Genomic DNA, 14092 nt, shown 5'->3' with positions numbered 1-14092 from the left:
GGAGCAGAAAGGGAAAAAATAGGCATTTATTGGAATAAGTTCCTTGAAATCAGGAATTAATATTATGCTATTAATCCATCTCCCATATCATCCAGTATAGTTCTGGATATAGCCGTGACCCAACAATCTTACTAATCCCATAAGGATGCTAAAAATCAAATGTGTCCAACTCTGAAATTCCCAACTATGGAATGTTTTTAAAATGAAAATATAAGGAATGCATTGTTTAGGCTGCAGCCTACATAGTCACAAGGTCTACTTTTTGCTGGTACCAAAGATTCTTTTTTATTTTTAGTTATTAGGCCAGCTACTTGTATTTGGAGCCATTTTCTCACATGGATCAAGCTGAAATATAATATGCTTTTTATCTCAAGGTATGCCATCTTCAGGACTAGGGGTGAAGTGGAAGCACTGAGAGGAGGCAAGGAAATTGCCTTGAATGTGCTTGCTCGGGTTTGTAGTGACCTATCCCTGAGTAAGTCAGTAGGGCACTTGAGATGCCAGATGCCAGGACAACAGTGTTGGGAGGTTAGCAATGGCTTTCAAACAAAGCAAAAAGCCCTTCCAAGATGAAGATCGAAGAAATAGAAGAACACAAAAGCTTCAAAGATGAGGGTTAGCCTCTCCCCAGGAATTGAATTCCCAAAGACCTAAAGATCTATGTTTTATAGATGTGGAAAGTGAGTGACAGACATAGTAATTGTAAATGTCTTACTCAGTGTCAGAAGACCTACAGCAGAAGTTCTTAACCCTTTGAATCATAGATCTCTCTGGCACTTCAGTGAAACTTATGGACTGTTTCTCAGAATGATATTTTTTAATATGCAAAATACATTTAAAAAGGAAACTTGTATTACATATCAATTTTGAAAAGAGGTGTAATATTTCAGGTTAAGAACCTCTGATCTAAAGAAAGAACAAGAAACATAGGTAATGTTTTCCTTAGTATCCTTGATTTGTCATATTGAAGAAGGAACTTATTTTAAAATAAGGAGACTTGGGTTCAATTCCTGGTTGAGCCACATACTACCCAAGTGACCCTAGAGCAAGACACTTAACCCCCATCTAAACCACAACTTTGTCAGAATTAGGATGAGGATGACAATACTTGCACAAGATAGTAATGAAGATCAAATGAGATCATATGTGCCTCAAGTGCTGGATGAGTGTAAGCTCCTATTATCTGTGTTATATAAATGTCAGCTATTCTTATCCTGCCCCTGAATCACCAAATAATACTGCCACAAACAGGGCGATTTCCTGGAAGCACAGCGACAGGGCAAGCCAGTTTGGCTGCCTACACACTCCCTAGCCATGATCTGCTCTTCCCTAAAACAGCTCTTGAATAGTCATGGCGCAAGTCATCTATAGCAAATTGAGGCTTTCCTAATGTCTTGTCACCAAAGTTTCCAGGCAATGTATTGAAAATGAAATATGTCACCTTCTTTTGTAGTCAAAAACTAGAAATAAAGTTAGTTTCCATTGATTGAGAATGATTGAACATGGTGGTGTGTGAACATTAATATTAATTAAAGAATTAATGTTAAAGGATAGTAATATGTGTACATGGGAAGATTTCAATGAACTGATGCACAGATGAAGTAAACAGAATTGGGAAAATAAGATATACAATGACTTCAGAAATGTAATTGGAAAAAAAAGATACAAAATGATTTCAGCAATGTAATTGGGAAACAAGATAGTAACTTCAGCAATGTACTTGGAAAACAAGATACACAATGACTTCAGCAATGTAATTGAAAAACAAAACAAAGTGAGTGCTACAAAATTATGATCAAGCCAGGCCTTAAAAAAAGAAACAGGAGACTTCTTTCCCTTCCTTCGCAAAAGTATAATTGTATATGTCTCATGTTGTATATATGTATGTATGTGTATGTATATACACACACACATATGAAATGGCAGATTTGGTTGATGTATTGGGGTTTTTTGTTTAACTTTTTTGAGGTTTTTTATATTTTTATATTTTGTTACAAGGAATGACTTCCATGGAGTAAGGAGAAGAAGTTACATATTAGGAAATGAAAAATGAAAACAAAGATGATGAAATAAAATATAAAAGATAAAAATAATTTATTTAAGTGGAAATACTAGAAAAAAAGAAGTGAAACATGCTTGAATAGGCATGAATTCATTCATTCATTCAACAAACATCTATTCTCCATTCAGAATCACAGCCTTGCATACTAATAGTATACATGGGAAATGCAGATGGACCTTGAAACAAGAAAAAAAAAAAAAGCAAGCCATAGAAGATGAAAATAGAAAACTTAAAAAGGAGCATAGTCTATTTAGGGAGCTTTGAAGAATTGCAAATTAGATGTTCATTCTGATATAGTACTGGGCTTAGAGTAAGAAAGATATGAGTTCAAATGTTAATTTTGACATTAACTGCACAAAGTTTCTTCTCCACATCTTCAGTTTCCTTACTTGTAAAAGAGGATAATTTATGTCTTCAGTGCCTACCTCCTGGGATGTTATGACCTTCGAATAAGATAATAAGATAATGCTCCCTCTCCCTGACTGAGTTCAAATGCTGATTTTGACATTACTGTCCTATCTTAGGGAAGTTACTTTCCCACATCTTAAATTTCCTTACCAGTAAAAGAAGATAATTCATGCATTCAATGTTTACCCCCTGGGATTGTTGTGAATCTCAAATGAGAAAAAATTTTGTAAAACTAAAGGAATATGTAAATGTCAATGGTCTTTGTAGTTCTTTTTATTATTATATATTCGTCTAACTTCCCACCCTTAAAAGTTGTGAAAAGATAGATGCAGCAAAGTTAAGTGCTACCTACAGACGAATCTTCCTTATAACAATCACAGTATCAGCAATATGTTTCCTTCCATCTGGTGGCAGCATTAATAATTAGAAAGGAATGATATTCTTCTGAAAACATCACAATAGCACCCATGAGTCCTGTTTTCCTTTAGTGAGAGACTAAGTGAAAAAGCTCTTTCAACACCTCAAGGCTCCCTTCTTGAAGATCTCCAATTTCAGCATCAGAATATGATGTTCCTGACATCCCAGGAGAATCACGTAGTTCTCTTGGTCTCAGATGACTACAAAACAGACTTCAGAGGTTAGAGAATCACTTACCTGTGCACTGGACTATTGTGTTGGTCTAAGATGGAGAAAAGAACTCTCAATGGGACATAAGGAGACTTCAGAGTTATAGTCCAGGACTATACTTCAACTTCTGATTCTGCTCTATTCAGTACCACTGTAATTTTAGACAGGTCACTTAATCTGTCTGGCTCTTAGTCTCCTCATTTATAAAATGAGGTGTAAGGCTGAAGTCCAGCTCTGCTTCTAAGATGCTCTGATTCCTATATGGCCAAATAATTAATTACTAAGTGGCAGAATTAGTAATTGATGAGCATTTCTCTTTTCTTTATAATTCCACTACTCCAAGGCTGGTGTAAAGAGAAAGCCGGGGTTCAAACCCTTTCTCTGATATTTATTAGCTATTTGATCATAAATCATGTAACTTTTTTAATCCTCAGTTTCTTTATCTGTGAGATGGAGATAATAACAGCATCTGCCTCACATGGCTTTTATGGGGATGAAATGAGTTGTGCTGTGTGAATTTTAAAAACATTTATATAAATGTCAGATACTTTTAATATCATCATCACTATCATTATTATGTACATTTGAGATATTCAATCTTATGTAACATTTAATGTGACAAAAAAGCTTTCTCCTGAAAAGGCAGAGAACTTGTTTTTTTCATTTAGCCATGTACCCCAAGAACCCAATTAATCATTTTGCATGAATTCCATTTTTAGTTATATTTGAATAATTGAATACTTTCTTCATTGACAATTATTCCCAACCTCTCTTAAAGTGATCATGTAAATGAAAGAATAAACCAAAGGGCTTAAACTTCAGAATAAACCAAAGGGCTTAATCAGAAATACAAAATTTTATCAGATTTTCGTTTGAATCAAAAAGGTTTCCTCTTCTTTTTTATGACATATCATGATCTAGGCATCAAACTATATAGGACAGTTAATTCCTTTCCCAGATTCCCAGTCTTGTTTTGACTTTATATATTATGGCTCAGAAATTTATTAAGTTTTAGGAGCAGAATGCAATATGTAGGACCCCAAAACTTAAAACTGACCTAACAAAATCTTGAGAGCCAAGCATAAAAGACAAGACCAAAAAGGAGTGAGTATAATTCCAAGATGAAACAAAGCATGTGGAAAGCCAAGTAAACCTCCTTTGCCAATGGGGCTCACAATCACTCATAAGTCACCAGAATTAAACATTTCTTTTTCGTCAACTGACAGGAGTTATTAACTTTGAAGGGTTCAAGAATAGAGTCAAGTGGGAAGGTTTATAGACACTGGACCTTCTTGCCCTTTCCTCCAAGACTAGATGGATTGCTTGGCCACCATGATATTAATTCATAAACACCCAGGAAAGCTAAAACAAACTAAGAAGAAGCCGTGAAGATAAGGAATAGAGGAGATGGAGAGTGGAGGGAATAGACCACAGAAAGGATACAAAAAGGAAGGAGGCTTATTAAAAAAAAAAAAAAAAAAAAAAAAAAAAAAAAAGATATGTATCAATCCAATCCAATCCAATTAGCATTTATTAAGTTTACACTATGTCCAAAGCACTATAATAGTTGCTAAAGATACAAAGACAAAACAGAGGAATAACTATTAATATCTGCACCTGTGGAAAGCAGCATCAAGACTGATCTGACTTCAGTCAAATTGAAATAGCTATTTTATTTTAATTCTTACAAAATAATTGCTAACCATTACTTTTTACAGGGGCAAGTAACTGGAAAGTGAGAGGACACTCATCAGTTGAAGGATGGCTAAATAAGTTATGGTATATGCAGCAGGATGATTTTTGATTGATAAACTCTTTTGGGATGCAAAGTATTCAACTTATAGAAATCAAATGCTGGGCAAGAAACTGGAAAGTGGGTGGATACCTATGAGCTGGAGAATAGCTGAATCAGTTATGGTATATGAATGTTATGGAATGTTATTGTTCCATAAGAAATGATCAGCTGGATGATTTCAGAAAGGCCTGGAGAGACTTAAATGAACTGATGCTAAGTGAAATGAGCAGAAGCAGATCATTATACACAGCAGCAATATTATACAATGATGGATTCTGATGGATGTAGCTCTCTTCAACAATGATTCAGAACAGTGATAAAGAGAACCATCTAGACCCAGAGAGAACTGTGGGAACTGAGTATGGTTCACAACATAGCATTTTCACTCTTTTTTGTTGTTTGCATTTTATTGTCTTTCTCCTTTTTTTTCTGTTTGATTTTATTTTTCTTGTACAGCAAGATAATTCAATAAATATGTATGCATATATTGCATTTAACATATATTTCTACCATGTTTAACATATATTGGACTACATACCATCTAGGAGAAGGGGTTGAAGGAAGGGAGGGAATTGAAACACAAGGTTTTGCAAGGGTTAATGTTGAAAAATTATCCATGCATATGTTTTGAAAATAAAAAGCTTAAAAAAGTTATGGTATACGAATGTAATGCAATATTATTGTTCTGTAAGAAATGATGCGCAGGCTGATTTCAGAAAAGCCTGAAGAGACTTTTATGAATTGATGCTAAGTAAAGCAAGCAGAACTAAGAGAACTTTACTGACAGTAACAAGATTATGTATTGATCAACTGTGATGGACTTGGCTCTTTACAACAATGAAGTGAATCAAGGCAATACCAATAGACTTATGATAGTAAGTGCCATCAGCATCCAGAGAGAGAACTAAGACTGAAAGTGTATCAAAGCACAGTATTTTCACCTTTTTTGTTTGGTAGTGGTGGCATTTGTTCATTTGTTTTCTTTCTCTTGTTTTTTTTCTTTTTTCATCTTTTTTTTTTTTTTTTTTTTTTTTTTTTTTTTTTTTTTTTTTTTTTTTTTTTTTTGCACAGCATGAAAAATATGGAACCATGTTTAGAAGAATTACACATGTTTAACTGATATCAGATTGTTGTCTTGGACAGAAGGAGGGGAGAGGAGGGAGAAAAATTTGGAACACAAGATTTTACAAAGACAAATGTTGAAAACTATCTTTGCATGTATTAAAATTACCTATTAACATATTCTAAAAAAAATTAGTTGTTAGCCACAATTTTTACGAAGCTACTTTTGTTCAGGTGAGTGGTGCCTGACTTTTTGTGACCCCCTTTTTCAATTTTCTTGGCCAAGATACTGGAGTGGTCAGTCATTACCTTCTCCGGCTTATTTTACGTATGAGGAAACTGAGGCAAACGGGTTTAAATGACTTACCCAGGGTCACACAGCTAGGAAGTGTCTGAGGCCAAATCTGAACTTGGGAAGAGTCATCTTCCTCATTCTAGGTCATTCTTCACCACACTTCTTACTTAAAGCTTCTCAGAGTTTCAATACTCAGAAAGCAAAGCCCTAATCATTTTGATGTTATTATCAATTAGAGATAAAATGTGAAATCATAAAGGGGCCAATCCCTTCGCTAATGGTACCTACCAGCACAGGATTTCTAAATCTTGTGCTTTGTACTTTTTCAATGTCAGGGATTTTTCCCATTGAAGAAGGATCCTCTGAGCTGTTCTAAATCAAAGAAACCATTGCTACAATATTGGTCAGCTCCTGGAGATATAATGCAGTCAATGGTAACAATACAGATTTACAAAGTACTCTCTGAGAAGCCATCTAGTCCAACCCCTTCATTGTTTCAAATAAAAGGGATCAATCCTGATCCCTCCTTACCGAGATTGAAAGGGTGGTACTTGAGATCCAAAATCCATACTTGGAGATAGTCTGAGGAGACTAGTAGATAAGGAAACTAAGGCTCAGATCAAGATTTGTGATTTGCCCAGCATCACACAGTCAGCAATTGTCAGTATTCAAGTCCAGGTCTTCCATCTCTGCACTGACCTATTTCCCACCACAAAACATTGTCTTTCTATAGATAACTAATTCTCCCAGAAGAACCTCACATCTCCCAGGAGATACCACACCTAACCCTGGGAGTGAGGGAAACTCTACAAACCAAAAGGAGAAAGTTGTTCATGGGCTGACAAATAAAAAGGTAAGAATAAATGAAGTGTTTACAAATGAAACCTAAGATTCCATTAGAGAAAACAATAGTATAGCTATTCTCCTGCAAAGAAGTTCTCCTCCAAAGAATAGCCTATGGGTCATGCAGGATGTGTCCAAAACATTGGTATTCCAAAAGAAATTTCATCCCAGAAGTTTGCCAGTAAAGAACGTATAACCTAGTTCAAAATCATCCTACAAGCATTATCAATTCTAACTAGGAATCCAAGCCTGTACTGTCCCAGCCAGAACTGGGACATTACACCCAATTGACACTAGTCTAGCATTACACGGCCAATTCTCTATCACTTTGGTAAGCCACAAGCTCAGAAAGATTTGCCAAGAGATCCTATGTTATTGAATCCAATTCTCTATCACTTTGGTAAGCCACAAGCTCAGAAAGATTTGCCAAGAGATCCTATGTTATTGAATCACATGGTCAAACCCTTAGATTTCAGTGTCCCTTCTTAGACAGCGAAGTCCTGGATTTAAAATAAAGACAACAGAAGTAAATCAAGACTGTTTCTATTGTTGTTTGGGGGTAGGGACTGCTATTGTTATTGGGGGTAGGGACTGCCTTTTGCCTCTTTTTGTTTCCCTAGTGCCTAACAAAATGCCGAATAGATAGATAATGATTGTTTGACTGGATTTAAGTCTTGCTGGATAATATTTATTGATTCGAAATTGTCAAAAATATATAGGAGTAGAGAGAGTCTCTTACAAATTACAAGATCACAGAAATCATTTTATAGATGAAGTACTGAGGCCTAAGGCGGCTAAGCAGCTTGACCCAGATAACACAGTTAATAATTGAGGCAGAATTTGAACCCAAATGTCTCCTTGCCCCACTAAAAAATGAGAATCCTAAAAAGTGTATTCCTTGGATACATTTAGACCTGTAAAGGACCTTAAAAACATCCAATCTACTAATTTTGCAGATGAGAAAATAGAGAAGTGGCAGGTGGGACTTCAATAAAGCATTGGGCTTACAAACAAGACCAGTTCAAAGCTGGCCCAGACACTAATTTATGTGTGATACAATAAGCTCCTACTTCCCAAGATGTTATATAAACACTGGCTATCGGTATAATTAATAATAGCATTTTACCCCAGGGTTGTTGTGAGAATCAAATAAGATAACATTTGTAAAGCCCTTAGGACAATGTGTGGTGCACAGTATGTGCTATATGTTACTCATTAGTGTTTAATAGTAATAGTGGTAGTAGTAGTAGTAGTAGTAGTAGTAGTGGTAGTAGTAGTAGTAGTAGTACTTCTCAGAGTTGTTGTGAGGATCAAATGAACTATTTGCAAAGCACAGTATCTGGCACAGTACCAGACATATAGTGAGTTCCACATAAATTAAGATATTGGTTATTACTACCTGAGGCCTAGAGAGATTAATCAGCTCAAGGTAACACAACTAATAAGTATCTGAGGCAGCCAGAATGCAAACCTAGATTTCCTCAAGTTCCAAATAAGGCCCTTAGGTCTTCCCCATTCTTATCTCTTTATTTTTAGACTGACCCTAATCTGAATAGTTAAGATGCTTCCCTCCCAGCAATTTTCTTGGACTTCAAGTTATCCAGAACCAAAACTTTATCTGACTAAACAAACTGTCCTTAACAAAGAAAGCATCCCTCCCCCACTCCCAGAGCCAAAATAAAAGTGAAATGCTTTCCTGTAGTAACTACAAAGAATCTTCCTCGTCGACTTCGTTAGGCAGACGGCTGAAACACAATGCCCACTTCTTTTCTAAGGGAGAAACCAATCACTCGCAGTTGCTCTTCCAGAACGATAACTCCACGATTCTCCCTCTTCCAAACTGGAGCACTCTGCTCAAAGATCTACAAACGCGGACGCGTACTGCTCCCCTCTCAAGGCATCCGCTATCACTCAGGTCTTCAAAAGCCCCTCCATGTGCGCCCGAGTCACAGCTTCACAGCCCAGAAAGTTCTTCTGCTTGCCCGAGCGAAGCAAGTATAAAACCAAAGCTGAGCGCCAATGGATCTTCCTTAGTGTGGTCAAAAAGACGGACAGAGACCCAGACCCAGAAAGACACACACACAGCCACAAGCACGGAGTCAAAAACTGCAAACACCAGGCTGTAGCAACTGTGTCAAGGGCAACCGACTCCGGACCCGTGGTCCGCCAGGACCGACTTTCGCAGCCGATGCCGGCCCGGCATCCTCCAGAGCCCCATCTGCTGGGTGGCTCCCTGACATCGCCCTTACCTGAGCAGGGGCTCCTTCTCAGGCAGGTCCGGGTCTTCCAGGCATTTGCACCGGCAGCAGCAGCACAGCGTCCTCAGCCAGGCCCGCAGCCCCATGGAGAGCTGTCCAGGACGGCCTGGAGACTCAGCAGGTGAAGGGGGAAAAGACCCTAACCGCTCCAGTCCCCGCCCCCCTGTGTCTATCCGTATCTGTCCGCGAGGAGGTTCCGAAGGGCGGCTGGATGGCTGTCCAGCCCACGGCGGACAGAAGCCGGCGGGACTGCTAGGCGAGTCAGCGCTGGGGCATCGCCGGGCCGGGCTCCGGGTGCATCACGCTGCGGTCACGGTCACCAGCGCCTCGGTCGGGGCAGCCCCCGGTCTGGGACAGCCGGCGCGAAGCCTAGTAGAACTCGGAGCCGCAGGCACGGACCGCGATCTCCTCTCTCATTCCCCTCCCGAAGCAGTCTTTGCCACCTGGAACAGCGAAGTGGGAGGTTTGAAGGCTCGCGGACGCGGTTTTTTGCTAGTTGTTTTTCCTTTTCAATTCCCCCGAGTTAAGAGGAGCGCATGCCCCGTGCGGGCTTGGGAGCGTCTCCGGGCCCGGGGAAGTCACCACTGCTGCCCTCTAAGGAGGAAGGCCGGGACTCCAGCCAGATGTGAAAGCCCAGAGTACTCTGTCGGCGCGCGCACTTTTGTGAACGCCAGCCAGCACAGCTGGCCCTCAGGGCAAGAACCCAGGACCCCACGGAGGGCTGAGGCAGGAGCCCCGGAGCTATTCGAGGACAAAGTGGCGTGTACGTCTATTTATACATTTTTATTGGCTTCCACCCCTATTGCCTTCTCCCCCTGCTTTGTTTTGTTTTTCTTCCTAAAGGAGACTGGATGTCAGTTTCTTTTGCCCAGTGTCTTAAAGAATCGTAGACTTTTTGTGCAGCATAAGAAACAAAGAAACTGGAAGAGACCCTAAAAGTCACCCTGTCCAGCCCCTTTTGCGGGAGATAACTCAGCAGCAGAGAGGTAAGCTGATTTGCCCAGTTACACTTTTATTTACTGGGAGAACCAAGTCTTTGGATCTTCCCGACTGCAAAAACTGCCCTTTTCCAAGTCCTCCTTTCCCCTTCCCCCCAACCCATGCAAATATTGTACTGATAGTGTAGTTCGTGGGACAATGAGCTATGATTTCCTGGTGAAGAAATTAAAGCCAGGACACTTTTGCGTGATTTGCACAATCTTAGAAAGTACTAACTTTCTACAACCTATTATGTTGATTAGGACAAGAAAGAGAGGCAAAGAATTTAGTTTTAAAGTCTACTATGGTGATTGTTAAGTGTAATTGGCCTGCAAAGAAAGGACAAGGTCTTTGAGTAACCACCCTGCACCATCTGGATTTACTGAGGACCACCAAGGTGTCAAGAACTGTGACAAATGTTACACGGAGTATAAAGGAATAGAAGAGACACTTCCTCATAGACAATCTTCCTCCACACAAGTGCCTGCAATTTAACTCCCTCTTCACCTCTGCCTTGTAAAATCCCTGACTTCCTTCAAAGTATAAATCAGGAGACATACACTCTCCTCCTCTAACAGCTCTTTTCTTTATTATTATTACAATATTTTATTTTCCCCCAATTATATATTAGAACAATTTCCATATGTCCACCAAACTTTGGGGGGGGGGGGAGCACTCATGATTTGACAGAAACTCCTAAGAAAATTGGAGAATAGTATGGCAAAAACTAGGTATAGAGCAACATTTCACAAAGCAGTGATAGAAGACAATATAGGTGGAAGTCAAGATCAGGTCAAAATAGGTGCTTGATTTATGGATAAAAGGTGATAACATAAGCAATTGGAGTAGTGCCCTACAAAGAAGGGAAGAATTTAGGACCAAACAAGTCATAGACAACAGACCTTATCTGGATTATTTATGTCCAGCCTGTGGCGGAGCATTCCAAGATCCTATAGGTCTGATCTGCCACCGTTGGACACACCAACTTGATGCTAACATAGTAATGTCATTTTGATCAACTTCAACAATAAATGACAATGCTAAATAAAATGAGCAGAATCAAGAGATCATTGTACAGGACGACAATAATATTATACAACGATCAGTTCCGATGAATGTGACTCTTTCCAACAATGAGATGATTGAGGCCAGTTTCAATGATCTCCTGATGAAGAGAGCCATCTACACAGAGAGAGGACTGTGGGAACTGAGTGGGGATCCTAACATAACATTCTCACTCTTTTTGTTGTTCATTTGCATTTTGTTTTCTTATTCATTTTCTTTCCTTTTTTGATCTGATCTTTCTTGTGCAGCAAGATAATTATATAAATATGTTTACATATATTGGATTTAACATATTTTAATATGTACAACATATATTGGATTACTTGCCATCTAGGGGAGGTGATGGGGGGAAGGAGGGAACACAAGGCTATGCAAGAATTAATGTTGAAAAAGTATCTATGCATATGTTTAATAATAAATGAATGAATGGCAACAATGAGCCAACCTTCTAATCAGTAACATTCTCTCTGTCCTGAAGATACTTTATCTTCCTTTTAATTTACTTACAAAGATTATGAGGGATGAAAATTTTTGTTTTTATATCCACGTCTTGTGCACAGTAAATGCGAGATAAATGTTGGCTGAATTTTTTTTTTAAAGGAAAGAAATAGAAGAGATGGCAGCATAATAAAGTAAAGAGAATGGATTTCCCAAGTGCAAGAAGATTAAAATTCAGATTCTGCCACTTACAAAGAACAGGCTTTGACCAAGGCTTTCTCATCTTTGGACCCCCTGTAGAAAATGATACAAATTCGCGCTGGATAATCTCTGTGGTTCCTTCCAGCCCCAAAACTATAATACCATGATTCCTTAAGGCTTGGCAGAAGCCAAGCTCTTAAGAAACTTCCCATCTACAAGGGACATTCATGAGAAGATGAATCCTCCTGAAAAGTTAAATTGCAATTTAAAACAACAAGAAATATCATGCTATGAATAGCTGTCATTTATAGACACCACACATATTTTATTTTTGTTATCCTCAACAACAACCCTGGCAGGTAGGTGCTATTATTATCCTTCATTTTACAGATGAGGAAACTGAGTCAGAAAGGTAATGTGATTTGTCTGTTATTTGGCTAATAAGTGCCTGATTTCTGAATCAAATTCTGACTTGTATTTCTATCTCCCTGACCCTATGCTCAATGCTCTTTGCACTGGACTACCTAGTTGGCACAAGAAAATAGCTAGTGCAGAATCATTTGAAAGGATACTGTACCAAGAGTCAGAATCTTTGGGTTCTCTAAGTCATTCTTTTTATTAATGGAGACCTTGAAAAAGTCATGTAAGTTTCTTGAACCTCACTTTCCTTCGATGTAAAGTGAAGGATTTAGATAATCTGTAAGGTACATCTCTAAATTCTATGCTGTGAAGACAGTTATATGCAGTATATAACTATAGCACTAAGCAAAGCACAATAGCTTTCAATGTTCCACCTCCATATATATCTCTATCTATCTCTGTTTATCTACCTATATGTCTATATCTTTACATAGATAGAGTTGTCCCATAAAAACTTGTTCTTATTTATCAAAGATAAGCAACAAAAACTAAGAAAAATGGAAAAGATGACAGCATAACAGACCAAAACTGTTCCCTACAATAGTATTTGTATTTTTTTATGGAGAACTCACACAGGGCAAGTGTTTCTCAAGGGGCAAGTGCTCACAAGGTGATCAGAAAAATGATAGAAGATTACTCTCAAGGTTTCTCTTAAGAACTTTAGATCAATTGTATGACATGGGAGAAACTAGCACAGGACCATCCAACATGGTGTATTCACATAAGAGAAGGTGATGTGCTCTGTGAGCAAAGCAGAATTGAATTATCCCAGAAGAAACACAAGATACACAAAGTTGGAGAAGCTACCCCTAATGTTAGGTCCGATCTGTGGCAGAGCATTCTGAGTTTGTAATGGTCTGATCAGCCACAGCCAGACACACTGTAATTCTACTCTAACATAATAATGTCATTTTGGTCCTCTTCGAGAATGAAAGACAACAACTAACCAACAAACTTGTTCTTATGTAGAATATCAATATTTCATATAAAATTTGTCCTTTTGCATTGTTGGGTTACCTTTCTATAATTGTTTACCTTAGTGAAAACTTCCAGAGAGACCGTGTTTCCTCATCTGTGAAGTGAATAGGTTATATTAGATCAATCCTCTCCTCAGTCCCATAATCCTATGATCTTTAAAAAATATATATATATATATGTAATTTCCCCCATTATGTTAAAACAAGTTTTTAAACTTTTTTAAGTTTCAAGTTCCAAATTCTATCCCTTCTTTTCTTTCCTTCCCTATCCTGGTTCCCTCTTTCATTTCCCTCCTCCTTTCCCTGAGATGACATTGTTGTTATTTCCCAGTATTCACCCACTCTAATGATTCTCCTCACTATGTATTTCTATGACATTTTTTCCTTCCAAGAACTTAAAGGATTTACTATTTCTTCATGTTCTGCAAATCAAACCCCTGAAAGTTAACACGAGAGCTTCATCATCTGGATACTTATGTTTGGAATTTACCAGTGCCTTCTTCCCTATTCTGATGTCAGGCCCAGGAGAGTACCACAATTTCTTTTTTACTGAAAATGGTTAAATTGCTTTGCTGTTCCCATTCTGTGTTCTTGAAACCAGCCCCACCCACCACCACCAGCCATAGCAGAAGCTAACACTTAGGAAGATCCACTGAGCACCTG

At 38.4% G+C, this 14092-nt stretch overlaps 1 protein-coding gene across 1 annotated transcript in view; it reads right to left on the bottom strand.

Annotated features, from left to right (window-relative positions):
• The window catches only part of MREG (melanoregulin), a 64189-nt gene extending 54304 nt beyond the window's left edge, over positions 1–9885 (bottom strand). The window contains exon 1 of the mRNA XM_003766869.4: positions 9342–9885. Within this exon, the coding sequence (XP_003766917.1) occupies positions 9342–9436 (95 nt within the window). The 5' untranslated portion in view covers positions 9437–9885. The remainder of the gene's footprint in view (positions 1–9341) is intronic.
• Positions 9886–14092: the final 4207 nt, after the last annotated feature.

Source organism: Sarcophilus harrisii, chromosome 3 (assembly GCF_902635505.1).
Source record: "Sarcophilus harrisii chromosome 3, mSarHar1.11, whole genome shotgun sequence".
Taxonomy (NCBI): domain Eukaryota; kingdom Metazoa; phylum Chordata; class Mammalia; order Dasyuromorphia; family Dasyuridae; genus Sarcophilus; species Sarcophilus harrisii.
The sequence above is the reverse complement of the archived record's forward strand: the minus strand, read 5'-3'. Positions and strand labels throughout refer to the sequence as shown.